This window comes from Peromyscus maniculatus, chromosome 9 (genome assembly GCF_049852395.1).
Source record: "Peromyscus maniculatus bairdii isolate BWxNUB_F1_BW_parent chromosome 9, HU_Pman_BW_mat_3.1, whole genome shotgun sequence".
In the NCBI taxonomy this organism is placed as follows: domain Eukaryota; kingdom Metazoa; phylum Chordata; class Mammalia; order Rodentia; family Cricetidae; genus Peromyscus; species Peromyscus maniculatus.
The window spans coordinates 75,547,001-75,568,353 of NC_134860.1; the positions used below are offsets into that span (position 1 = coordinate 75,547,001).

Sequence of the window (21,353 nt, forward strand, 5' to 3'; positions counted from 1 at the left end):
CCATTGTTCACTTTCAGTAGTGGATACAAACATAATCATTTCACTACAGCTATATAGTTAAAATATATGTTTACTTATTTATTAGTACAAGTATCTATAAAGTACCCATTTCTATCTCATCCTATACAATAATACTGGTAAAGTCCTACTTTTAAAAATGTCTTTCTTTCTATCATACACTAGGTTGAACGCTATGAAAGCGCCAATATTTTACTAGTTTTTAAATCCACAGAAACATCAATTTCACATGGCTCAGAGCAAATTTAACTATTAAAAATTAAAATAATGGGTTTCTGCTCCCTGTTAAGTACCCTTGGGAAACGCTGGAGTGAGAGGGGCAAGAATTGATCCTGTAAAGTGCCTCAGAGAAGGTGGTCCTTGATGTGAGCCAGAAAGGAGGGAGGTGTGGAGACGTAGACATGCACACAGGGCAGCACCTATGAGTACCAGCAGCCTAAAAGAAAGCTGTAGGCCCATAGGCAGAGCTCCTGTCCCCTTTGATAGAAATTCTCAACTTCTGTGATAGTTTCTGAAAAGCGTGTTTAAAAACCTCTCCAATGGCAACTGAAAAGTTACTCTTGCATTGTTACTAATGCCTAGAGTGGGATCTAGTATTTCCATTACAGCATATGTGGTTTTCACAGTGTGGCCATCTTGGCAGTGGCTCTGTAGCCTGACTCAGCAGGCATGCATCCAGCCTGATGAAGACAGGTGCCTGGGCTGTCAAGTCCTTCTGCAGGGTCTAGTGCCAAGGTTAGCGGCTCATAGGCTCCAGTTCGTGCTGGAAGCTGCTTTGGCCATTCCTGTGGACATCTTGATGTCTTTCTGGCCGGATCCTACTTCGCTAAGACTTCAGCCTCCGGCCTTTGTCCTTACCAGTTACTTGTAATGGGTAACCACCCAGCACATTCCTCCAAATTGACTTATGAGAGTCTATCAAAGGTCGTTTTCCCAGCATCAGTTGCTGTGACTGCCGTACGCCTATCGGGCCTGGCTGAGCCCTGCTGGAGGTGTGTTCCAACAGAGAACAGTGGCCATCTGACCAATGGGCCATGGAACATGAACCGTGGCTTTGGAATGAAAGGGGAACAACTGTTTTATAATGGGCTGAAAAACTCACTGAATGCCCCAAGGCTTGGAAATGTGCCATCTTTATTTTTAGAACTAGCTATAATTTGAAAAGTGAGAGCAGAATTTATTTCCTTATATTTAACGAGAATTAATAAATACAGGTATGAGAATGTTTATTTTTTCTTTTTAAAGATCTTATTTTTCTAGACCACTTTGAAGTTCATAGTTATATTGAACAGACGGTAAAGAAATTTCCCATATACTTCCTGTACTCAGATAGGCATTGGTCCCCCACCCCATTATTAATACTGCCACCAAAGTGGCACATTGACTACAATTGACAAACCTACATGGTTACGTCATTCAAAGTCCATAGTATGTTTGTTGTGTGGGATTAATTATTGCTCTGTGGCAGAATGAAAGAATCATGGCTATTCCCTTGAGTTAATGATACCCCCTTTTTTAAAAGTCAACAATAATAACCACAAAAAAAACTACATAAATTAATCTCAGGGCTGAGTGAGGTAGAGGCTAAATCACCTACAAGTCTTTAAAATGTCAGAGTCATCTTATTTCTTGTGGATGCAGCAGGCCATAACTTCTGATGATTACATTTCATTTTCCTTGAAGATAGAGCGAATTATATTTATTTAAGTGAATCAGCCAATATGTTTGTATGTTTGCATTTTTAAATGTAGGTTTTATTATTAATATATTGCTATTACCGTAGGAGTAGGAAGGCCAGAAGATGAGGATACTGCTGAAGCTGGTCTGTTACTAGGTCCCAAAAGGAGGGGACACATCTTGCCATACTACAGCAAGCGTGGGACAGACTAGGGAGGCAGCACTCTGTCTATCTCAAGAAAGGAACTGAGAGGAACACTAGGCAAGAACCCTTTCCTGTGCTTTCCCAGGAAAGAACGTAGGTTTAGGATTGGCTAGGACAGATAATTTAAGCGAATTTGGGGGTGAGGCACTCTCTCCAGTGGCCTCGTTCCTGGCCCTGGCATGATGGGAACAAGAACTGTGGCTTGGAGCCTGAAAACCCCAGAACAGAAAGCTGTTTGGGAGATAGATGGTGGGCTCCTGGTCCATTGGTTCATACTTGTAGAGCAGCTCCCAAGTGACCATATGATGTCCTGAGAAGCTGGCTATCCCTGGGAGAACCAGTTTCCTCCAGCATCTGTAAGACCACAGGCATGAGCATCAGAAATACAGAAAGTAGAGATGTAAGTAATGCAGTGTGTGTGTGTGTGTGTATGCATATGCATTCACACAGTCAAATCAATACATTTGAGTGTGTGGGAGAAGGAGGATTTATGTATATACTATTAAGCACTGTTTTGGCTTGTGGCAATTTAGCGCAAAGAAACATTTTTAAATGATTAAAAATAAGCCTATCCCCATGGAAGACTAATTTACCAAGGAACTCTCTTTGTAATATAACTTCAGATCCTAAGAAATCTATAAAGAAAAATAAGGCTTATAGAAAGATGGAGGGTAACTGAGCTTGCGGTTGTAAATAGAGGCCATTCTGGTCCAAGAGCAAGGATTTGGGTGGTGTCAACAGAACTGGGCTAATGGGAGGAAGATAGCTTATCCACAGGCACCCTGGGGAGCATGTGCAGCATCGCCAAGCCAGGATCATGCCTGGCAGCCTCACAGGAGCTTAGCAGGCCCATGCTTCCAGAGAAGTCATAGAACTTGAACTTGTAGAGGTAACTGGCAGCCGGACACTGAAGGGCCTTGGAGACCATGTAAACACGGTAGGAAGCTGCTTGTATGCATGACTGTAGTCAAAACTGCAGCCATCTGAAGATGAGAGCTAAGCAAGCTTCGGTGTCAAATTGCAAATGAAGTAGCCATTGCTTTTTTTCTTCTGTCTTTTGCTCTCAACTATTAAATTATCTTATAGTCATTTGAGATGCCTAGGTTTACAAATGGCAAAGTTTAATACCTTCCTCCCAGAGGCCTACATTCACTAGTTATTTTTATAGTTTAAAACAAATCAGACAAATAAAACCATCCCCCTACCATGCAAAGGGACAGTTTCAGGTCATGACGGAAGTCACATTCTGTACTGCCGAATGGGCTGGCATACATGTGGCATTTAAATAAAATGGAAAACAATTTTAAAAACTGTCACACTTCTGTTAAATGTAGAGGGGGAAAACGCTGTGAACAATCAACAATTTGCTTTTATTTTCTATTAAATCAGAGTGGTTTTTGCGTTGATATCGTCTACAGAATATAAAGTAAAATCTACCCGCAGCCCACTTACTGTAAGAGCACCCACAAAGAAAACCTCATTTCAAATCTAATTGCGGACATTGTTTCTTCATTAAAAATTCATAGGGTTTGAGAATGTGTCACATGAGTACTGGCATCTCCATTTTTTTTCCCAGCTCTTTCCCACTACCATTCTGATCAGAATTTCAAAACACTCCCGTCTAGAAAGATGTTCTCTGAAGAGCAGTCAAAGAAAAATGAAATGGAGAAAGAGAGACATGATGAATGTAAACAGAAAGAGTCCCCAGACAGACAAGAACCCCCCCTTGCTCTTTCAGCACACACACCTAATGGACGGGGACACCAGCCTTACCCCACACCCTGCATCCTCCTGTTGCTGCAACTTCCTCATCTCAGCAACTCCTGAGTGTGTCAGTGGCTGTCAACAAGTAGGTGCCTTTGGGAGCCCACAGAAGACACTGTCCTTCTACGCCCAGGCTCTTCCTTCCCTCCTCTCAAATGGCCAGATCAGAATGCCAGGCCATGGATCATACTGCACATGGTATTTGCTGGAAATGGATGAGACAAATAGTGCTAGCAGCCATTTTGGTGAGGTGGTCCCCATGCTGAGCCTTTCTTGCCTCTCCTTTATGTTTTTGTGTATTCGCATCAGGAAAATCGAAATATTGTCTGGCATCCTTAGGAATGCTTCAGTCAACATTAGGTTACATAAAAAATGATGGCCCCATAAAAATATAACCTAGCTGATAATTTCCTCTTGTATAGTGATAGTGGATACAGCCATCCCAAGATTGTAACTTAAGACATATTCTTCACTAGGGCCAGTGCTAAGGGCAGCCCACACACAATTATGTATAGTGTATAAGACAGTGATCTCCTTAACTTTGAGTATAATCCTTCTACTGATAGTGTATAATATTGCACTCTCATTATCTTTGAGTGTAATCCCTCTACTTACCAAAGTTGCTGTAAAGCAATGTGTCGTGTGTGCTGGCAGCTAAGTACAAAACATGGAATCTACATCTGCCTTCTCCTTGTACCATAAATAAGAGTCATAGAAGCACAGAATGGGGTGTACTGTGGAGCCATAAGCTGAGGAAAACAGAAAACACTTCTTCTCATTCCTGTCCCAAGGGGTCACTGCCACCTTCCAGGCACCTCATGTCTCCTTGGTTTCTCGGTCGCTCAGTAGCTGCCCTAGTCTGTCTAGGCCTGTGAATCTCCTCCATGATACTCGCACACTCACGGAATGGTGCAATGATACATAAACAGCCCCCAGGTAAACGAGCTGTGACTGTACAGGGAAACTGGTGGCTACCATAAACTAGAATTTTAACTGAGTCTGCCGAAACTGTGATCATTTGGGTGGAGGAGTGTGCTTCTCCCAACTTCCTATATAAACTGACAGTGGTTGTGCTATGGTAAATAAATTTTAGAAATCACCTTTTCTCCTCCTGTAAACTTTTACATTGGAGCTTGGCAGGGAGCTTGCAAATTGAAAAACAGTTTTAGCTCAATACAATTCTGATGGTGAAGATGCAGCTTCAACTTGGCCATTTTATTTTGCACCACATTTTTGCTATTAATTCACATTTTCTCAAGTTTGCCCACTTTCTATGTAGCCTGCTCAACTACTTGATTCCCAAGTGTGTGATGCATCCTAAAGGTTCCTGCCGTGGATGGCCAATGTCCTGAATTCTGGGTTTTCGATTGAGACGTCAAAATCACACTACCATGCTTTCCCTAGTAAGATCTTCTGAACCAAAATGTTTACAAAAACCAAATTGGCGGTGCAGCTTCCAAACCCTGCCACACACAGGCTCAGCTCACCTCATCCATCACCCTGCCGGCAGTGAGTCAACCCACAGCGTGGGCGGGAAAGCCATAGAGACCAGAATACATACTTTCTGCAGGGTGGGAGCGGATGAGTTGCAATAAAGGCTGCGTAGTCACGTGATCAAGAGTATTATCCGGGGAAGACTGTCTTAGGGAGATCTGGATTTCAGCTGTCACAGGAGCTGGCAGTTCTGCAAGTGATGTTTCATTCTTTCAACTCATACGAAACGCAGTGTATGTCAACCCCTCCACTGCCTCCGGAGATGAGAATTGAAAAGCATCAAGTGGAAGAGCTCAGGAAAGGGGCTCACAGGGGGCCTGTGACAGGAGCCCCCCTCTGATCTGCATGTCTGTGCTCCCAAACTGCTTCGCACACTGCCTAGGAGAGGCCAAGAGAATGTTGTCCCCAGACCAGTTTCTCTTCACAGGGACTGAAGAAGTAGCTTCCGCAATGGGCAATAACTCTACCAAGCACATAGGAGATCTCTGATTAAATTTTTTAGCTTCCACAATGGGCAATAACTCTACCAAGCACATAGGAGATCTCTGATTCAAGTTTGTCTCTTCTTAACTAACACAGACTTTTGTTTCCAGAGTCTTGGGACTGATGGTCATCCCTTAGAATAGTAATTATTATAAAATCTGGGTGTTCTACCTTACTCAGCTTAGGAATTCTTAGAATCCCCCATTCCCCGTTTCTGCAGGTCTTGTTTATGGTTTCTGTTGGAAGGAGAAGTACATTCCAGGCCTCATAGCTGCCAGTATAATGAGATTGCTTGTGCTAGACTGTACTGGGTACAAGAGAAAGAAATCAGATGGAAAGGGGGAGGAGTCTGATGAGATGAGGGAAAATAATAATGGCCTGACTTGACTTCCCAGCCCAGGAGAATAGTCCCAGGCAGTCCCTGATGACCACAGATTCACTTCCCATCTCTGTCTCTCTCTCTAGACATACACTTCATCCATTTTTCACACCAGTCTATCTATATAGCCCTTCCCTGATGCCCAGGCTGTCTTGAGTTAAGGCGTAGCAGCCAAGCTGTCAGCATATGCCAGCACTTGCTGCTTTGAACATTCCATGGACACCTTGCAGAAGCTGTTCAACAAGCATATTTGCTTGCTTCAAAACACACCTCTGGCTCTAGAAGGCTCTAGCAGGACCACAACTGTGGTGAACTCTAGATGACCCTAAATCCCTTCCCACGCTGCACAAAGGGGAAAACTTCCTTTAGTGGCCCACGAGAAGGCCTGGCCCTTGGCCGGTACCAGTGCAGCCCTTCACTTTCCAAATCGACTGCCATGATTGATAGCATCTTTGCCACCTTCTCTTTCTTAGCCATATACGTAGGCTCTTCAGCCTGCGTTTTGAGTCAGCAAAGAGACACCCCCTTGCTGTTCCCTGGCGTTATGCATTAAGCCTACTAAAAGGCCTTGCTGACTTCGATCTTATTAGTAGAGTGAGCTGTGCTCGTCGTCACACAGACGTTAGAAGCAGCTACAGATTGGTAACGACAGCAAAGTTTTCGGTGGCCCCCACCCACGCAACAGCAGTGCCAACAGTGACAGTAGCCGTAGCAATGAGATGGTGGCTGCAGAAGTCTTGGGAGTGACTGAGGCAGAAAGGACAGAGAACACAGGCAGGGAGATGGGAAGGTTTTCGAGGAGCCTTCACTGAGAAACTCTAGACCTGAGTTGCGGGGACCATTCCAGGAAGCTGTGTGGTCTTAAGGACCAAGAGTCTCAGGCATCCTAGGTCTAAGAACTGTAATATTCACTGTTGTTAGGCAAGGGTCCCAGCACTGGAGGGCTGTTCGTAAGGCTGGAACACTAGCAAGTAACAGCTTTGCAGCTGACTGCTGCTGCCAATCCCTACCACTTACTATAGCTGAAAGACTAAGATTACCACAGCCGCCAAATGCTGAGGCCACCTATAGTTAGAACCCAGGGCAACAAGCCTCCATCCTTACTGCCTAGAGCCATGTCTCTAGCGTCTAAACCCTTGGAGCAGCAGGCTCCTAACCGCTCAGCCTGTAGAATTGTAAAGCTCTGGGTCTGCCCATCTGGTTTCCAGGTCTTGGGAACTCAAGGGCCTTGGATCGTCAGTTGTGATAGTTAAACTTGATTGTCATCTTGATGAAGTTTAGAATCGCCATAAAAAAAAAGCCTCTGGGCGTGTCTGTGAGGGAGTTTCTAATTAAGTTAATTGAGGTGGGACTGCCCACCCTTAATGTAGGCGGCAGCCTGCCATGGCTGGGGGGGGTCCTAGACCGCATTAAAAGGAGACAGTGAGCCCAGCAGCTGTGTCTATGTCTCCCCGACTGGGAGATGGTGTACCCAGTTGCCTCAGGCTGCGGCTGCCTCTGCACCGCCGTCCCTTCCACGATAAACGACACGCTGCACCGCAAGCCAAAACCGCTTCCTGCGCTTGCTCCTCCAGGTGCTTTGTCATGGCAGCACAGTGCATTGCCGATGGTTGGAAAGGGAAGCTGGAGTCGGGGGTTCGGGGGTGGGGGGAGTGTCTGAATAATGACAGTGATCCCTCCTGATGCAGGGTTTGGTGTTAGGAGACTGTATTTTCACAAAGCTGGAAATCATGGGTTTTGTTTCCTGTTAGCTATGTGTCTTAACCTCTTTTGTTTACCTCCGTTTTACCTGTTGGTAAAACCTGCCCATACTGTTGAGTTGATGGGTTGGTTAAGTAGGAACACTCATCTCCCTTACCGTGCATACTAGTATAATAACCGCCTTAACCACCAGAGTATTCGGGGGGCTGGTGGACATTTGGAGTGGACAGCCACTGCAGCTCCCGGCTGCCCCTGCTTCCTGCACCCTGGTGCTCAAGCACCGCTAGTTGCTGGGTAGTTTCTTAAGTCATTATTCTGCAATAAACATCATCTCAGAGCAAACGGTAACATTTAGGATTGCTCCAGAACAAGAATATCAGAGGACTGGAAGAACAGAAGATCTTTTTCATTAAGCCTAGAAAGGGGAAAATGTGATAATACCACTGGGAATTCTTTTAGACTATTTGTTTAGGTTGGGTTTAAGCCATCTTGCTGTGAAAATAAACCGTGGTAGCAGTAGCAATATTCTGTAATTCCCACAAAGCACATTCAGCATAATTTCTTTTTTATAAATAATAAAACCATAAATAAATATGATTACCCTAAACTAACATGAAAATTATATTCAGGACCCTAGGCCTGATGTTTTCCTCTCATATCTGAGTTTTTCCAGCTCAGTGTTGGCCTGTGCCTCCCTCTGTGGTCCTCTTCCCTCTGTCTTCCCCTTTATGGGCCCGGAACTGGAGGTGGGCTAGGGGCGGCATGTGACCTTGAACTGCGTTTGTTGAGTGGAGGGGAAGTAGAGCTTTGCCTCACAGGCTTTCCGTAGGCAGGAGACTGAGAGGGCCCTGAACCTGGGTGGAGTTCAGCAGCTTCCCACTCCCAGGTCTCACCCCATATCTTACTTACCCCAGGACTGGATGGCACTCACATCTGACAATGTAATTTGCCTATAGGAATTTTTGGATGAGAGTTTGATAATTTTGCGTTTGAAATTATTCACTTAGGAGTTATGGCTTTTCATCTAAAATCAGCTCTGATTTCTCCATAATTGTGTGGACTCAGGAATTCTGCAAAGTGAGAAAGCCTGCTGACAAATGATTTCAACTGTAATGACTTCCATCTGAATGCTAAATTTGACAAGAATTGTCCTAATACAAAATTTATGGATATTTAATGAAATAATACTTTATTTTAAATAATGCACTTTTCACTGTATGCTAGAACAAAGCATTTTCAGGTCTCCAACATTACTATGGGTGTCTCATGCCTCAAGTGCCTAATGGATAACGCAGTCATAGTTAAGGGAACGGGCAGGGGCAGGGGCAGTGGCCCCTTTCATCCTGAAGACTGGTAGGGAAGAGATTCTCCTGAGCCTAGTCTTCCAAATGCCGTTCCCGCTCCCACATGTCTGGCTTCTTTTGGTTTAGGGGATTTTTGTCTGCTTTTTTTTTTTTCATGTATTTTTTAATTCCTTGAGAGCTACACATATGTATAGAAATTTGTCCCTTTCACCTACTAGTACCCTGTCTCTTCCTCTTTCCTTCTGCTGAACCCCCCACTTCCTGTTAAGTCCTCTTTCCTCCTGCTAAAACCCGCCCACTTCCTGTTAAGTCCTCTTTCCTCCTGCTGAACCCGCCCATTTCCTGGTAAGTCCTCTTTCTTCCTGCTGAACCCCCCCCCCACTTCCTGGTAAGTCCTCTTTCCTCCTGCTGAAACCCCTCCCACTTCCTGTTAAATCCTCTTTCCTCCTCCTGACCCCCCACTTCCTGTTAAGTCCTCTTTCCTCCTCCTGACCCCCACTTCCTGGTAAGTCCTCTTTCCTCCTGCTGAACCCCCACTTCCTGTTAAGTCCTCTTTCTTCCTGCTGAACCCCCCACTTCCTGTTAAGTCCTCTTTCCTCCTGCTGAAACCCCCCCACTTCCTGTTAAGTCCTCTTTCCTCCTGCTGAACCCCCCCTACTTCCTGTTAAGTCCTCTTTCCTCCTGCTGACCCCCCACTTCCTGTTAAGTCCTCTTTCTTCCTGCTGACCCCCACTTCCTGGTAAGTCCTCTTTCCTCCTGCTGAACCCCCCCTACTTCCTGTTAAGTCCTCTTTCCTCCTGCTGACCCCCCACTTCCTGTTAAGTCCTCTTTCCTTCACCTGAAAACTCCTACTTCCTGGTAAGTCCTTTCTCCTCCTGCTGAAACCCCCCACTTCCTGTTAAGTCCTCTTTCTTCCTGCTGAAACCCCCCACTTCCTGTTAAGTCCTCTTTCCTCCTGCTGACCCCCCACTTCCTGTTAAGTCCTCTTTCCTTCTGCTGAACCCCCCACTTCCTGTTAAGTCCTCTCTCTTCCTGCTGAACCCCCCTACTTCCTGTCCCCTCCTCCTCGCGTCTGTTGTGTGTGCGTCACCCACTGAGGTTAAATAGGGTTCCCGCATGAGCATGGGTGGGAGGATTTTGAAGCATGGACAACTTAACAGGGACTGCACCACTGAGCAAAGCCACACCCCATCTGGCTGCCACCACTAACTGTCAGGGTCCCTGGGGGAGGAGCGGAGCCTCAGGATGAAATGTTGACTGTCTAGATCTCTGTAGCTCATAATGATGCGGGCAACTGCCGCTGCAGTGACTTAGGAGTCCATGGGTCATGTCGTGTCCAGAAGACGCTGTTTTGCAGCAGTCCTGCCCAGCCTCTGCCTTCTACAGTCCTGCCACCCCTGAGTGTCCCCCGAGCCTTTGGTGGGGAGATGTGATATAGGTGTCCCACTCAAGGCCAAACACCCCAGAGTCACTTATCTCTGTTCTTTGAGCAGTTGTGAGTCTCGACATTGACTGTTGTCTCCTCCAAATAGAAGTTCTCTGATGGGGGCCGAGAGACACACTAATTGATGGGAATGGGAGGCTCACAAGGCGGTTTGATATTAGGCCCAGTTAACAAATTAACAGTAGTAGGCTCTTTCCTGGGGCCTGTGACCTCCCTGGCCATGGACTGTTGCCCAGGTTTACCGCACTGGGCATGCCTTTCTCTTGTGGAGCGGGGTTTTACCTTCAATCAGCAAACAATCGATTGTCCCCATCAGTTGTACCTACGGGCCTGTCTTCCCAGACCGCTTGTTATTATAGCTGTCAGAGTTCACAGCTGGCTAAGACTATTGTTAATGGACTTTTCTCCCCCAGGCAGCCTGCATCACCCCTCCCAGCACTATAAAAGGTAGCCAGCAGAGAGGAAGCTTCCAGGTCACTTTCAGCTTGATTTCTCCATATCCTGTAACCAGCATATGTGGTACCTACAGCAACAGGGGCTTATTTTCAAGTTCTGCCAGGCAACCTGAAGCAGTAGCATCTTTGGGGTGACCCTGGCCAGTTTTAGGAAGGTATCCCACACTTGATACTGGGATATTTGTTTCATAATTTGTGCTCCGGAGGGCGCATCCTCCTCCTGTGTAAGGCGCCTCCATCCAACTTCTTTGAAAGCTGTATTTGTACTAAGCACCCTTAGCATCAGTTATCTTTGCCTCATCCCCTCCTCTGCCCTCCCTTCCTAACCCTCCTGCCACTTACACCTCCCTCCCCACCCTTCCCTTTTGCTTCTTCATATAAAGAAGAACACTTGACAGTGATTAAGGGAACAGTTTGGCTTCTTAAAGGGCCAGTGTCTTCTCATGGATTCAGAGAAGGTGAGGGTGGAGGGTAGTGCATCTACACCCTTAATGGAAGCCAGACAAGATAGGGGCAGACCTGTTAGAACTGGAGCAGAAAGGTGTGGCAGTGACCTTCAACCTGCCTCAATGTCACAGTCGTCCCTTGAGCATTATTCAGTAGGTGACCGACCTTGTGCTTCTGGTCCTGCTGCCTCCTCCTCTTGAATGGTGGGACGACAGGCTTCACCACCATGCCAGTTTTACATGGGGCTGGGGCTCAGGATTGAACCCAGAGTTTGTGCACTCGAGGCAAGCCCTGAGCTCCAACTCCAGCTCCCAGACAGTCTTTCTAATTTCTGAATCACATATACTCCTAGAGTTTAGAAGCACTTCTGTGTGCACTCCCCCCCCCACACACACACACCTCCACCATCAGAAGCCTGACTGTGTTCAAGCTCCACAGGCCTCCCTCTCCCCCAGGTGCCTCCCTGTGAGTCCTGCTGAACACAACCACCAGCACCAGGGCCTTATCCCATTTCCTCAGAGTGCTCCCTGCCAGACTAGAACCTTCTAGCAAATGCCCAGCTACATCTGCACCAGGCTTTGTGCACCCTTCATTTCCCTAAGAATGCCAGGAAGCTTTCTGTCTGGGCCACCACGAAGTAAGCACACTATTTGATTGGAAGCTGTGAATTCCACCATCCTTACCCTTACCCACTTGTTCCTCACCAGAGCAAGGGCCATAGGTGGTCTTTCAGAGAACAGAAAGCTAGGTGTCTGTGGGAATTTAGAGGAGGAGAAAGTTAGGCCTCTGGCCTAGAGCAGAGGATTGGAGAGGTGTGAGCTGCTCTGTCTCTAAGTCCCGGGGCATCTTGGCTACAGGGCTAATGCTTTATTCATTGGGCTGCAATGACATCATTAAGAACCCATTAGCTTAAAGAGTAACTAACTCGTTCTTTGTGACTCTACTAAAGGAAATGTTAAGCAGGATGAGCGGCTGGTTCAGGCTGGTCAGGGTCTGATCTGGATTTTATTGCAGGTAGATTTCCATAGCCTCAAGCAGGGCTCTGCCCTGGGCTTTTTGGAAATAGATAACTCATTTACCAGGGTTTGCAGCTATTTGGGGGTCAGTTATTTACCCAGGACAATTAAAATGTTTCACTTTGTGTCTTAATTTGTTTTCCATGCATGGGTCAAGGGATAAATGAGTATATAATGAAAACACTGAGCCATCCACAGCAGAGGTTGGACAATGTTGTAGGATCTGCTCCCTCTCTCTCTCCCCCCCTTTCTCTCCCCCCCCCTTTGTAAGAAGGTAATGTTTGCAGAAAGTGTTTTCTGTGTATCAGTGTGGCCAACAAGAATGTGACAGATACAGTATTTTCATAGGATACATGTGTAAAATTATTCTTTAATGTGTTTGCCCATGTTCTCAGTATGAAGAATGCATCTCTTTTGATAGTTCTGTCTTTGAAGCCTAGAATCTGCCTGAAGTCTTGCTCAGATATTGGCTCATTTTTCTAAAGGAGCCTTTCCCTGCTCTCTCTCTTGCTCAATCCCAACAGCCCATGGCTGTGTTGTTTCAGATAAAGCTTCCATTTACCTATGGCTCTCTGGTCGGTTTACTCCATGGAGCCCCACATGTGAATTTGAAGAAAAAAGAGAGTGAAAATTCAGAACGGGCTTAGCAGTGGCAGGGAGTTGGCTATGTCCTCGTTCACCTTCATAAATGTAGCTATGACTTGCTTAGGTGGTGGTGGAGACCCAGTGACCTTCTTCCAGGGAGAGCTGGCACATTTTTTTCTAAGGCTGCACATTACTGTGGAAGTAGGCCTGAGGCCAGAAGTCAGACTTGGATCTCTTCTCCATGTGAGGGGACAGGTAGAGAGGGAACTTGTCCAACCCTAGGACTATTTGAAATGGTGGTCAAGCATGAGCTAGGAATGGAACTACCTGTCGAGAACATTTTGGAAATTTCTGTACTGTGAGAAATTGGAAGTGATGAATTTTAAGTACCATTTAATTCTGCACACCATGGTGCTCTGTGAACTGAGGTGTGTTCGTCGTGAATCTCAAGGGCTCTGCTATAATGAGGGCTCATCCATCCAGGCTCAGGTTTACTGGTGATGGTGCTTCTTTTAACAACTCACTCACCATCAGGGTAGAACAATGCTAATTATTTTAATATTGATATATTTAGAAGGTAGAAAGCAACTCAAGAGAACAGATAGTGTATGGAGGGTGTTGATTGACATCTGTCCACAAGGGGACTGGTTGAGCTATTGTATTTTCTACAATTAGTCTTCAAATATAACATTATCCTTTCCAGGAAACCTGAAGTGGTCTCTGTGTGGAAGGTCATGGCTTTTAGAAGCTGTCTTCAGAGACCTAAAAGTTATAGATGGTTATGAGAGTACACAGGTCCTCTTTCCTTTCTGTTTTTAGTGGAAAGAATAGTGCTTTTTCCAGAAGGTCTTAGATTGCTCTTTGATTATTTGTTCAGTCTAGAAATAGGGAGTGTAGCCTTTTTGAAAAGCAAAGGATTCCTGAGAAAAATAATTGTACCTGTCATTTCTCGACATACATGGACACACACACACACACACACACACACACACACACACACACACACAGATCTAAAATGTTGAATAGTGTTTTTCTTGTGTCAAAAAGTAATTGGTTTTGCTCTTCTACTCATGTTTGTTTACTTAGATGGATAAGTCTCTTTTGGTCATGTTATTAGATTGTATGATTTCAGAGGAACCTGCCTTCCTCTTCTTGCCTGCCTGCCTATCCACCTGCCTGCCTCCTTGCCTGTCCATCTTTGTGTGCCCTTCTCTTGGAGACAGACAACATGTTGAGGGTGAGGTAATACCTCACCCATTCTGTGATCATTACTTACCTAAGATAAAAGGAAGATGATTTACAGCTTAAAATTGGCTGCTTGACAAGGTAGAAAAATGGAGGATATAATCACAGTCCCCATAATGGAATGTAGTGTTTGAGAACTGGCCAGATCTGCTTTTCATCTTCTGTGGTACATGCCAAATTGAAACTCCTTTCTTCCAATGATTTCACCTCCTTCCTACTATACATTTATGCCTCTGTCATGCTAATGTACTGGTTAGTGGGCCTGGAGATGCAGTTATTTATAGATCTGGGCTATTTCGAACAGCAGCTGCAAGAAACCTCACAAAGGGAATGTATCGTGATAACCCACCCTTGACCCTGCACTGGGGGAGATTTGGGACCTAAAATCCCAGCAGATGACTTGTTGGGGGCACCAAAAGCTCGTCTTGTATTCTCTGACATATTTCTCCTAAATTATTTTTTTCTGACACTTAAAGTCCATCTTTATTTTTGCTTCTGAGAAACATTCTCCCTATTGTATTCTTTAGCTTTCAAACCTCCACGCCTTGGGATTGAGCCCTGGCATCAAACTGGTGGTGATGCTCCTTTTTTTTCTTTACATTTCCTTTCCTCTTCCCATGTACACGTGCATTTGAAAGTGTATAGATAGATAATATTTACGTGGAAGCGGTGAGGGGGAGATCCTGCCATTTTCTGCATTCTTGCTGGAGATTGACAAGTTGACTTAATCATCCTCAGTTTAGTGTTGACTGATTCTAGCAGTGAAAGGGGAGTTAGCTGTGTCTGCACTTAGATCCATTCTTCAGGTAAGGGCTCAGGAAGAGGGGAGCTGAATTTGTGGAGCGAGAAGCACTGGTCCATGAAAGGCACAGAATGCTGGCACAGGGGAACGATTCCGTAACTCCTTAGCCTTTTTGTCATAAAGAGAACACTGAGGGAAGAATGTGTGAAGTGGAGATGGTCTCTCTTCACAGGTACACTGTGATGGGAATGTGTAACCTGACAGTTATGAAAAGTCTGCAATGATTTTATCACTGTACAAGGAATGGAGGGTTGTTAAAGGAGAATGTTCAATTCTATGGATTTGATGGGAGCTGTGACCTGGTTTGCCCTCCCTGGATTCACCTCTGCAAGCAGTGGCCTCTGCATTCTCCTCATTTCGAAGAAGGATCCTCTTAACTTTGTTTAATAGAGTGTCACTACTTGTGGCAGGGTAGAGGAACTGGAGAGCTGGCTCAGTGGTTAAGAATATTTGTTGCTCTTGCGCAAGACCCTAATTTGGTTCCCAGTACCTACGTATGGCTCACAACCAACCATCCATAGCTCCAGTTCCAGGGGCTCTGGTACTGACTTTTGACCCTGCAGGCACCAGGGATGCACATGGTACACGTACATATATGTGCAGGCAAACACTCATACACATAAAATAAATAAATGCAAAATTTAAAGGATAATACTGCTTAACAGATCTCCCCATCAATTTGTTCTACCTAAAGCTCTCCATCAAAACCTTAGTTTTCTTCTTTGACACTAATTAACAGATAGTGATCATTAATAAGCAGTCAGAATCCTGTATATTTCCCAGACTTAAAAACTTCATAATATTTTTTCATCTAGGAGTTTAGGTTATCTCTTATCATCCATCTCTTCCTTACCACTTTTAAGCTATTTCAAAGTGTTCCCAATACTCAGAAGAATTAAGAAGCAATGTAAGAGTTTGCTGGTATTTCTGCACGATGTGTTGTGCTTGCTAGCTTCAGGGTGGGCAAACCTGATGAATCGTCTTAATCACCCTGAGCTTAGAGTTGATTAGAGAGTAGAGCTAGAACAGAGTGCCATGGGAGCATAGAGAAGAGAGTCCACATCTCCTGTCTTCTTCCCTAAGAACACAAATGGCATCTTTCTTCAAGGTCATTGTGATTGACATTGGATACTTTCCTGTGAACCATCTGATATTCTGTGGCTTGATTAGTGACCTGTCTCTATGATGGTGGCCACCACTGATCCCTTCTCGCAAACAGAGACCGTGAAAAGTGTTAGCTTTTGTATGTTCTTACCATGTTTTTGGGTTGTTGTTTGTTTTGTTATTTAAGTGTTTGCATGCAGGAATGTATTTAGGTTGTTTGTTTTCCTTTCTTCTTGTTGTTTTTGCATGTGTATGAGTGTTTGTCTGCATGTATGTTTGTCCGTGCACCACACATATGTAGTACCCCTGGAGGCCAGAATAGGACATCAGATTCCCTGGGACTGGAATTACAGATAGTTGCGATACACCATGTGGGTTTCAAACCTGGGTCCTCTGGAAGAGTTGCCAGTGCTCTTAACCAGTGAGCCATCTCTACATCTCTCCACCACTACCCCCCCTCCCCGCCCCTTTTAAAACCATGTTTTAAAGAGCAGTTTCATTCTGTCCCAGAATTTACAGATTCCTCTCATCTTCTGAGCAGTGAAACACTCAGTAGTGAAGATGACATGTTCACCTTAGAAAACAGTGGAAAAACACTCTGCAGAGCTTGTCTTTGTGGTCTCTGTTTGCGAAAAGAAAACAAATTTACAAGACAAATGTAAAACACACAGCTTTCTAGTGGTTCTTTAATGGAAAGGTTGCTCTGGAGTTCCCTGGTGCTCCAGTAGGATCAGCAAAGCACCTCCCATGTTGCCATAGTTGTTTTAAAAACATGACACTAACATATGCACAGCATATGTCTAGTTGTACGATATCCCATTTTAATCTGTGAAATGTCTCTCTAAACGATGAAATGGTCAGCAGGTGTCCTGCTGAACACCAATAGTAGATAGGTTCTTAGCGATGGAAAGACATGAATCTGGGATGAAAACGCAACCTTTTAGCACACACGTAAACTATAGCTAATAAAGAGTTCCTAACAAATGAGGCTTCAGCTATCATGTAACGTAAGTTTGCTTTGATCTCATTCAAAGACATTAATAAAGCCTATTCTCTCATTGTAATGGTTTTTCTATTAAAGTAGGCATGAGTCTAAGGAATTAGGTCAAGTAAATTTATTTTCTTAATCAAATATTTTGAAAACCCAGCTGATTGTTGTCCCTTTTAACAGGAAACTCCTTTTTGTGGAAAGCCACAGGTGGATTTTCTTCTTTAAAATATTTGTCCTTAGTATGTATAGAGTTAGAAAGGACTAGAAGGCACTACACTTTCCCAAGTAGAAGCAGCCTATTCTTCTCCTGAACTAGAGTGCTCTTGTAGGCTTGATAAGACATTTTTGTTCAGTTGATATAACCCAGTGAAGTACTGAGCCAAATGTATCTTGTTAAACATTTGGGAAATTAGGTGTAAGATTTCTGCCTTCAGTATCTTTCACTAAAGAACAGGTTGGAGGTCCATTACGCCCAGGCAGAGCTCTCCTGTTATTCTTGACACTCTGTACATCTGATTGCTTTATAATAATAATCCCTCAGTAAACCCTGTAAGCAGAAACCGCCAATTTCATAATTTGTCAGGAAGCTCTTAAAAGCTTTTGTATTTGCATAGAAAGGAAAAGCTGGAGGGGAAAAAAAATCATCCATCTTTTATATGATGCTATTTTACAAAGGAATTGTGGGGAATGAAACAGCCTGCTACAATTTAGGTGTGGTACAGAAAACTAGGGCAGCACTTACTTTTAGAAATATCAAGTGTTATTCACTGTTTTATAATTAATTACATAATTATACACCAGAACACAAAGATCCCAGGATACCTTAATAGAAACACCGCACTTCCAAATAAAATAACAATAATTATCACCTACTATATTCAAAGTACTTTATTAGCTGTAAATCTTAGCTCCCTGTATCTGTGTGTAAATAAACATCATTAAGAAATATTAATCTTTCCTATAGTTTAGAAATAAGAAAACGAAGGCAGGGAAGTTGATTTGAATGATCAATTAAGCATCGCTGTCTTGAATGGTTTAAAGGGGCCGGGATCCAACAGTAAGAGTAAGTGTTCACAGAGTACAAAAGTCACTCTTGCATCCATTCATAAATTACCAGGTAGTAATTAATATTTACAGTATTCCTCTTTGTTCAAGTCCATGTGACCAAATCAGCTTAAAATTTTAAAAAGTGTCCTGTCAGTCTTGAGACCACTGGAAGTACCTGGTAGGAATGAACTTGCTTCAGAGACACCAGCCTAGGTACCTAATAGCCACATGAAGTTGTATGTAATTAAAACCATTGGGTTGGGAAACTGGAGAGCTATAATAAATTGAAAGTCACAGAGTTCAAGATAGGGATAAATGAAAGTTTACTAACCACAACCTGCTAATAAAGCGATCTTTTTGAAATGGCAGCAGTTTGTTAAGGTAGCTGTGTAAGATGTAGATAGAGGCCATGGGCCCCCAGGGTCTTTGATACCCCTGTATAGAGCCGCAACCTCCACAGGGAGAATTACCAGTGGGACAGACAGTGTGGAGCCAAGACAAGCTAGTGCCATCCCTGTAACACTGTAGAAAAAGTCAAGGTTAAGCGTAGCCGGAGAGGCACAAGCCATAAAGCCGACAAGGTAAGGAGATATTCTCTGATAGAGTGTTCCAGAACTGCAAACTCATTAGACAGGAAGAAAACTGTGTGATTGATGTCCATTTGCAGAGATCTGAGCTGGAGGAAGGGAGCCAACCACACTTCATTTAGAGAGCCAAGTAAGACAAATAGTGACCTTGTGGTGATCCGAGGCTGCTCCACTACAGGGCCATTGAAGAGAGGAATGAGACATGCTCGTCTGGCTCTGCCTTGGTGCCCTGAAAGGGTTGGAGCAGAGAGAAAAGGACTCTGGGGCGTTGCCAAAGTGCTGATGAGTGGACAGGGCCTACACTCAGGCTTGCTAAGTATTTGCTGAACTTGGTTTATATGTAAAGAATCTGTCTTGTGCTATTTGTTGCCTATGATAATTGTACAATCCATCAGCACTTTCTAGATTCATTTGCTGCTAGTGTTTAACAGAAAGTTTTGATGTCTGTGTTCTGAATACAGTTTGTTCCCCAAATTGGAATCATCCACTGCTAGGTGAGAGGTAATTGGGAGAAAAATGCCCCAGCGTCTCATTTGTTCTTCTTAGTGACAGCGCAAGATTCATGGAACTACAAAAACCGCATGCTCATTGTGCGCCTACCCTTGAGATACTGAGACCTGAGCTTGCATTTCAGCTGAACTGGCAGGAAGCTTTCTGGCCTCACTGTGCTTATTAAGGAGTGGGCTACTGATACTTGGCCCTAAGAATCAAAGACTGTATGTAACTTGAAATACTCAAACTATACTCCAAAACCAGAGTATCTAAAAGTCTGAACGGAAATGTGACTGGGGGGGGGGGGGCGGGGGGCAGTAAATTTACACCTAACAAAAACAAATATTTAACTCTAGTTGTCATCTCAAAGTCTTCAGGTCGCTCATCCAGGTTTGCAATTGGCAAAAGTCACTTAAACGATGAACGTGCGCATGGTTGGCTTTCGCATTTGTAAGGGTGGAGAAACGGCATTATAATCTTATCATTAATGTCACAGAGAGGCCCTTTGTAACTTTGCTGTGTGTTGTATTGTGATTCGTATTTATTAGAAAAACGCTTTGAGTATAACAAAAGACATATCTCTCTATAAATATAGATACACACAGGCATGCGTACATATATACATATACACACTGTGTGCCATGTAATTCTGAGGAAAAATTTGGACCAGACAAACTTGGGCGGCTTAAATTCATCATTTGATAGAACTGAAAAACAAACGTTTTGCCTCTGCTGCTTCAGCCTTGTGCATTTCTCCCCAGGCCAGGCCCTGCCTGTCTTTCCTCTTGCCTTTTCTGATGAGTGTTCGCTCCTTTGCCAGCCTTACAGAAAAAGAGGTCCTTGCTTTTTTGATTCTTCCTCCCCGCTTTTTGTCCTCCTTGAATACATTTCACAGATGACCGTCTTCCAAAATAACAACATCAATTAATGTCTTTTTTAACTTGAAAAGAAATCATGTTCGCCCGAGTCCGCCCTGGCTATTGATGTACAGTGTGTGGAAGAGGCTGTGCTGGTGCTGATAAGGCTCAGAGGCTGAGGCCGGAGACTAAACCCCGACACACTGAGACGCCGGCCCTGGGCCAGGGGAGGTGATAAGGTGACCCATACAATCTCCTGAGCGGAGAACCGTGCCACAACACTGCGGGTCAGCAGTCAGCACCTGAGTAATGTCCCCAACGCTAGAAGTGGTTCTTTGTGTTCCGTTCTCTGTTGAAATAGACAGCAGTCCGTTACTCTTTACTGCGAATGCCCCTTCCTAACCACAGTCCTCTCCTCTCCTGCAGAGTCCAATGCTGTCCGAGGGGACCCTCCGCTCAGCTGTCAAAGCACGCAGGCGCCCCATGGTGCTTGTAACTCAATGGTAGATGCAGCGGCTGCCTTCGAGAGCATTGCCCAGTGTCCTCAGGAGCTCCCTCAGATGATGGCAGCAGGTAAAGGTTGGTGGCCAGTGGGAGACACAAAAGAGATCTTTTGCGTTTTTACCGGAAAGCTTGCTCAACCATGAAAATCAGTGTTGAATCAGGGGCCAGAGCCTGGGGACAGGAGGAGGCTATGAAACTCAAGAAAAGAAAAAAAAAAGAGTGCTAAATCAAATTTATCACAGTTTTCCAGTTTCCTTTTTTTTAATTTAATTTCTGCCATTTGTTTTCTAATTTTATTTACTGGTTTTATTAGCCAGTATTTATAAGGGGTACTCTAAAAAGAGGCCATGAATTTGAAAGACAGCAAGGAGGGGGTTATGGGAGGCGGCTGGAGGGAGGAAAGGGAAGGCGGAAACTATGTTATTACAATTTTAAAAAAAAAATAAAATAATGATAAAGGAATATTCTAAAAAAAAAAAAAAGTCATTTTAGATGGACACGTGCATTCCCTTAGAGGAACTGTGCTTCAGCGATCACCTTACCAACCCAACCAGGACCTGTTCTAGTCCTTGGCAAGTGGTTTCTTGTTGGATGGTTAGTCAGAAGGGACGCCCGGACCAGCATAATGCTCGGAAACAGATGCATTTATCCAGCTTGCTCTGCTAGGCAGTTGACTGCCCACTGCTTTCTTCTAGACCTTGTCTCTTAGCAAGTGTTGCCTCACAGAGAAGAGCAAAGTGAGTCTTCATTTC

The 21,353-nt window shown here is 44.4% G+C and overlaps 1 protein-coding gene across 9 annotated transcripts in view; it reads left to right on the forward strand.

Annotated features, from left to right (window-relative positions):
• The window catches only part of Enox1 (ecto-NOX disulfide-thiol exchanger 1), a 565,632-nt gene that overhangs the window by 329,612 nt on the left and 214,667 nt on the right, over window positions 1-21,353 (forward strand). For all 9 annotated transcript variants that reach the window (XM_076545410.1, XM_042285220.2, XM_042285223.2 and 6 more), the window contains one exon: window positions 20,524-20,670. In XM_076545410.1, coding sequence (XP_076401525.1) covers window positions 20,598-20,670 — 73 coding nt within the window. In that variant the 5' untranslated portion in view covers window positions 20,524-20,597. The remainder of the gene's footprint in view (window positions 1-20,523; window positions 20,671-21,353) is intronic.